Below are 6,638 nucleotides of genomic sequence, written 5' to 3'. Positions count from 1 at the left end.
AAAAAAAAAAAAAAAAAAAAAAAAAAAAAAAAAAAAAAAAAAAAAAAAAAAAAAAAATCTGTCCCCCAGTATGACAATTCTTTACATTTTAAGTAAAATAAAATTCTGCATGTTGAAATGGGTATATTTTCCTTTCTTTAAAGAAAAACTTTAAAATAATACTCACTCCAGTGTTCACTAATTCACTTGGTGTTGGCCAATTCTCCATATCGCTGAAATCACTAGCCTAAGAAGTAACAAATAAGAGTTAGGTCTGCAAATTAGTTTTAGAAATTTTAAGCAGAAAAAAACATTTTCTAAAAGTGAAAGAAGTTTTAATAATCATTTACATTCAGTTATATGCAGGCATCTGCCAAATTAATCTAAAAGTTTCTGCAAACAATAGAACATTTGCAATAAGAATGGCTTAATCTTATGATAAAACTTTCACCACTATTTAATGACATTAACTAAATTGAGTTATACATGATAGCAAAGGCATATATAGAGATTTGGATAAAGGTTATGATTCTCCATAATATTAACTTTAATCTACACCAACAGTACAATTAGAAGAAAAATACACTTACAATAACCTAAGAGTTCTTAGCCTCAATTTTCAAAAATCAGTACAGTTAAGAACTATTTCCTATAAAAACATACCTTGTTGGATTTCTTTGTCTTGAGTTTTCCTGCTTTTATAATTTTGAGGGAACTGAACTCTAAAGAAAATATATAGAATTGTTTTTACAACTACTTCATTCAATAAATTTAACAAAATAACTATTATGGCAATTTCAGTAAATCAGTATAATTATAATTTCCAACAAAATCCAAAGTTCTAAGACTCAAATTCCTAGCAAAAAATCAACTCCATTTGACACATAGATTCAAGGTGGTCTTCAGTCTCCAAATCAAGAAGAAAGAAGTATTAACAATGTGTTACACTGAACGAACAGAACAATCCTTTCATTAATAGAATATAGGCTAGGCCTGGTGGCTCACACCTGTAATCCCAGCACTTCGGGAGGCCAAAGTGGGCGGATCACTGGAGGTCAAGAGTTTGAGACCAGCCTGGCCAACATGGTGAAACCCCATCTCTACTAAAAATAGAAAAATTAGCCAGGTGTGGTGGCATATGCCCATAGTCCCAGCTACTCAGAAGGGTGAGGCAGGAGAATCGCTTGAACCCGGGAGGTGGATGTTGCAGTGAGCCGAGATCCAACCACTGCACTCCAGCTGGGGTGACAGAGCTAGATTCTGTCAAAAAAAAAAAAGAATATAACAGGAGAAAATTACAAATATAACTTTTTTTTTTGAGACAGAGTCTCTTATTTCTCTCATGCTGTTGGTAAGAGTATGAAGTAGTATTTTTTTCTTTTTTCTTTTTTTTTTTTGAGACAGAGTCTTCTCACTCTGTCACCCAGGCTGGAGTGCAGTGGCACAGTCTTGGCTCACTGCAATCTCCCCTTCCTGGGTTCAAGCCCTTCTCCTGCCTCAGCCTCCCAAGCAGCTGGGGTTACAGGCGCCTGCCAGCACGCCTGGCTAACTTTTTTGGATTTTTAGGAGAGACAGGGTTTCACCATGTTAGCCAGGCTGGTCTCAAACTCCTGACCTCAAGTAATCCGCCCACCTTGGCCTCCCAAAGTGCCGGGATTACAGGCATGAGCCACGGCGCCCAGGCAAGGTAGTATATCTTTCAAGGGTAATCTGTCATCTAAAATGTATATATCCTTTTAATAAAAGAATTCCATTTTCGGGAAATTATCTGGGAATCAAGAAAAGGTACAAAGATGTCTATATAGGATGTTCAGTGCAACTTTGTTGATAATCCTATTTAGCCTCTACGTATTAATACACAAAATACTATATAACTTTTAGAAATCAGACAAAGCTGTGTATGTACTGACATGGAAAGAAGTCCACCAGGTTTTAAATATAATTTTACATACACAGGCCAGGCTCAGTGGCTCACACCTGTAATCCCAACAGTTTTGGGAGGCCAAGGCAGGCAGATCTCTTGAGGCCAGAAGTTCAAGACCAGCCTGGTCAAAATGAGTGAGACTCTGATACAAAAAAAAAAAAAAAAATTATATATACATACAGATTACAGGTAAAAGAAGTCTAAGAAAGGAAATTTTTCATTTTCTCATTGTTTTAACATGGAGGAAATCACACTGCATGTCATTAGAGAACACCTAAGACTGAAATAGCAAGCCAATTTAGGAAATTGTTTTAAATTAAAAATTTTTTCACATTAAAAAATATGTATATCTTTTTTTTTTTTTTTTTTTTGAGACAGAGTCTCATTCTGTCACCCAGGCTGGAGTATAGTGGTGCAATCTTGGCTCACTGCAACCTCTGCCTCCCAGGTTCAAGCGATTCTCCTGCCTCAGCCTCCTGAGTAGCTGGGACGATAGGCATATGCCACCACGCCCGACTAATCTTTCATATTTTTAGTAGAGATGGGGCTTCACTGTGTTAGCCAGGATAATCTGGATCTCTGATCTTGTGATCTGCCTGCCTCAGCCTCCCAAAGTGCTGGGATTACAGGCGTGAGCCACCGCACCCGGCCTAAAACATGTATATTCATACAGATGAAATCTGTTTTTTGTTTCTAAGTAAGAAACAAGCCAGGCACAGGGGCTGTGCCTGGAGGCTGAGGCATGAGAATCGCTTGAACCCAGGAGGCAGAGGTTGCAGTGAGCCGAGATCGTGCCACTGCACTCCAGCCTGAGGAAGAGCGCGAGACTCCATCTCAAAAAAATAAATAAACAAAATAAAAACAAATAAATAATAAAATGTTATTTTTAAATCCTGGGACCTACAAGGAAATAACTATAAACAGATAAGGAAAACAATATACTTTTAAGGGCTAGGATACTTTAAACAAAAGCTACAACATAACAGAGCCTATTTCACTCAGTTTAATTCTTATGACCATAACCTTTTGGCAAAATTTTAATTAAGAAAATGCACTGATGATATCAATATTTCACATTTTATCATATTTAAGGGCAAATGTAGTAAAAATTAGTGCTTTTAAAAATGTTAAAGAAGGCCCGGGCGCAGTGGCTCACACCTGTACTTCCAGCACCTTAGGAGGCCAAGGCAGGCGGATCACCTGAGGTCAGGAGTTCAAGACCAGCCTGGCCAACATGGTGAAATCCCGTCTCTAGTAAAAATATAAAAACTAGCCGGGCGTGGTGGTGGACGCCTGTAATCCCTGCTACTCGGGAGGCTGAGGCAGGAGAATTGCTTGAACCCAGGAGACGGAGGTTGCAGTGAGCTGACACAGTGACACTGCACTCCAGACTCGGTGAAACAGTGAGACTCTGTCTCAAAAAAAAAAAAAAAAATGTGAAAGAAGACAATTCTCAAATTCTAATAGTGGGAGTATCAATTTGTACAGTTACTTTAAAAAGCAACTTGTAAAGGCCAGCACGGTGGCTCACGCCTGTAATCCTAGCACAAATAAAAAATAAAAATAAAAATTTAAAAATTTAAAAAATAAATAAATAAAAAGCAACTTGTAAACTAAAAAAAAATGCTCTATAACCTAACAATTCTACTTCTCAGCATCTACCCTAGAGAAAGGCACACATGGATATAAGATGTATAAAAATGTTCGGTTTCCTCACCTAAATACAAAAATGAAAAAAAATCAAGATGATCAATAGGTAAATATCTAAATTAACTACGTCAGCTATATTTAGGACCATTCCTTAGCTTTTTTTTTTTTTTTTTTAAATTGAGATGGGGTTTCACTATGTTGCCCAGGCTGGTCTCAAATTCCTGGCCTCAAACCCTGGTCACCTTGGTCTCCCAAAGTGTTAGGATTACAGGTGTGAGCCACCACGGCCGGCCATCCTCAGCCTTTTTTTTTTTTTTTTTTTGAGATGGAATTTCACTCGCCAGGCTGAAATGCAATGGCACCATCTTGGCTCAGCGCAACCTCTGCCTCCCGGGTTTTTAAGCAATTCTCCAGCCTCAGCCTCCCAAGTAGCTGGGATTACAGGTGCTGGCCAACACCCTCGGCTGATTTTTGTATATTTAGTAGAGACGGGGTTTCACCATGTTGGCCAGCCTGGTCTGGAACTTCTGACCTCAGGTGATCCGCCTGCTTCAGCCACCCAAAGTGCTCAGATTAAGGGCGTGAGCCACTGCGCCCAACCAGTCCTCAGCAATTTTTAAAAGGAGTTTAGATTTAGTAAATTATTTTGAGACCGAGTCTTGCTCTGTCGCCCAGGTTGGAGTGCAGAGGTGCCATCTTGGCTCACTGCAAGCTCCACCTCCCAGGTTCACCCCATTCTCCTGCCTCAGCCTCCCGAATAGCTGGGGACTACAGGCACCCGCCACCATGCCCAGCTAACATTTTTTGTATTTTTAGTAGAGACAGGGTTTCACCGTGTTAGCCAGGATGGTCTCGATCTCCTGACTTCATGATCCACCCACCTCAGCCTCTACCTCCCAAAGTGCTGGGATTACGGGCGTGAGCCACTGCGCCCAGCCTCAGTGAATTCTTAAGGTGACATGAAAGTTTTTTATTTTTGTAAAGAGAATATATTTATGCAGTTTTTTTCTATATAACTTACTTAAAATGGTATTTCATGGCCGTGGGATTACACGCCTGTAATCCCAGCACTTTGGGAGGCCGAGGCAGGCGGATCACGAGGTCAGGACATCGAGACCATCCTGGGTAACACAGTGAAACCCTGTCTCTACTAAAAATACAAAAAAATTAGCCAGGCGTGATGGTAGGTGCCTGTTGTCCCAGCTACTCGGGAGCCTGAGGCAGTAGAACGGCACAAACCAAGGAGGCGGAGCTTGCAGTGAGCCGAGATCGTGCCACTGCACTCCAGCCTGCACTGGTCTGCAGCAAGACTCCGTCCCCCTCAAAAAAAAAAAAAAAACTATTTAATTAGGGTAACAACAGTAAGCTTACTTGAGGTTTCTAAGAACCAAACAGGAGAAAATAAGGTTGAAGAACCAAATAGTAGGAGAAAAGAGGGTTGATGATGAACATAGGGTTCAAGAAAAGCAAGAACTTTTTGAAAAAAATCAGTATTTTTTACACATCATATTTTTATGAGCAAAAGAATGGAAATTATACTAGAATGCTGATGTTTAACAGGCAAAAAACAACCATAACTACAAGTAAGGGATTAATAAACCCATATTGTGATTTTAATAAAGAATCTGCACCTTTTCCGTCTAGTGGCAGCCATCAGGTAAGCCAAGATGGGTGCATACAAGTAAATCCAGGAGCTATGGAGAAAAGCAGTCTAATGTCATGCGCTTTCTTCTAAGAGGAGGTTGCTGGCAGTACTGCCAGGTCTCTGCCCTCCACAGCGCTCCCCACTCCACTCGGCCTGATAAAGCGCGCCAACTGGGCTACAAGGCCAAGCAAGTTTATGTTATATATAGGATTCATGTTCACCATGGTGGCTGAAAACACCCAGTTCCTAAGGGTGCAACTTACAGCAAGCCTGTCCATCATGGTGTTAACCAGCTAAAGGTTTGCTCAAAGTCTTCAGTCCGTTGCAAAGGAGCGAGCTGGATGCCCCTGTGGGGCTCTAAGAGTCCTGAATTCTTACTGGGTTGGTGAAGATTCCACATACAAGTTTTTTGAGGTTATCCCCATTGATCCATTCCATAAAGCTATCAGAAGAAATCCTGACACCCAATGGATCACCAGACCAGTCCACAAGCATAGAGAGATGCATGGGCTGCCATCTGCAGGCCAAAAGAGCCATGGCCTTGGAAAGGGCCATAAGTGCCACCACACTACTGCTGGTTCTCACCAGGCAGCTTGGAGAAGGCGCAATACTCTCCAGCTCCACCGTTACGGTCAATGTAAGTAAAGTTTGTAAAATTCATACCTAATAAAAATTTAGGACGCTCATGTCTGCTAACAGGTGTTATTTATCTGTTGAAACTAGTCTGCAGGCTGTTTCATGAATGCTTTGTCAAATTAAGAAAAGTTGGCCGGGCGTGGTGGCTCACGCCTGTAATCCCACCACTTTGGGAGGCTGAGGCGGGTGGATCACAAAGTCAGGAGATCGAGACCATCCTGGCTAACACGGTGAAACCCTGTCTCTTCCAAAATACAAAAAAATTAGCCGGGCGTGGTGGCGCCGGTAGTCCCAGCTACTCAGGAGGCTGAGGCAGGAGAATGGCGTGAACCCGGGAGGCGGAGCTTGCAGTAAGCCGAGATGGTGCCACTGCACTCCAGTCCGGGAGACACAGCAAGACTCCGTCTCAAAAAAAAAAAAAAAAAGAAAAGTTAAAGTGCAATACTGTTCGAAGAGAATAAGTTATGGTGTATCTTCTTTCTAATAAGATAAACTTGGCCGGGCGCGGTGGCTCAAGCCTGTAATCCCAGCACTTTGGGAGGCCGAGACAGGCGGATCATGAGGTCAGGAGATCGAGACCATCCTGGCTAACACGGTGAAACCCTGTCTCTACTAAAAATTACAAAAAACTAGCCGGGCGAGGTGGCGGGTGCCTGTAGTCCCAGCTACTCGGGAGGCTGAGGCAGGAGAATGGCGTGAACCCGGGAGGCGGAGCTTGCAGTGAGCCGAGATCCGGCCACTGCACTCCAGCCTGGGTGACAGAGCAAGACTCCGTCTCAAAAAAAAAAAAAAAAAAAAAAAAAA

The 6,638-nt window shown here is 41.8% G+C and overlaps 1 protein-coding gene and 1 pseudogene across 3 annotated transcripts in view; one reads left to right on the top strand and one right to left on the bottom strand.

Moving 5' to 3' along the window:
- Positions 1–6,638, bottom strand: part of LARP1B (La ribonucleoprotein domain family member 1B) — a 158,606-nt gene that overhangs the window by 144,873 nt on the left and 7,095 nt on the right. For all 3 annotated transcript variants that reach the window (XM_025386739.1, XM_025386740.1, XM_025386738.1), the window contains exons 2-3: positions 643–701; positions 167–226 (exon numbers count right to left, since the gene is read on the bottom strand). In XM_025386739.1, the coding sequence (XP_025242524.1) occupies positions 167–208 (42 nt within the window). In that variant the 5' untranslated portion in view covers positions 209–226; positions 643–701. The remainder of the gene's footprint in view (positions 1–166; positions 227–642; positions 702–6,638) is intronic.
- On the top strand, positions 5,221–5,839 carry LOC112625465 (annotated as a pseudogene).

This window comes from Theropithecus gelada, chromosome 5 (assembly GCF_003255815.1).
Source record: "Theropithecus gelada isolate Dixy chromosome 5, Tgel_1.0, whole genome shotgun sequence".
NCBI lineage: Eukaryota > Metazoa > Chordata > Mammalia > Primates > Cercopithecidae > Theropithecus > Theropithecus gelada.
The sequence above is the reverse complement of the archived record's forward strand: the minus strand, read 5'-3'. Positions and strand labels throughout refer to the sequence as shown.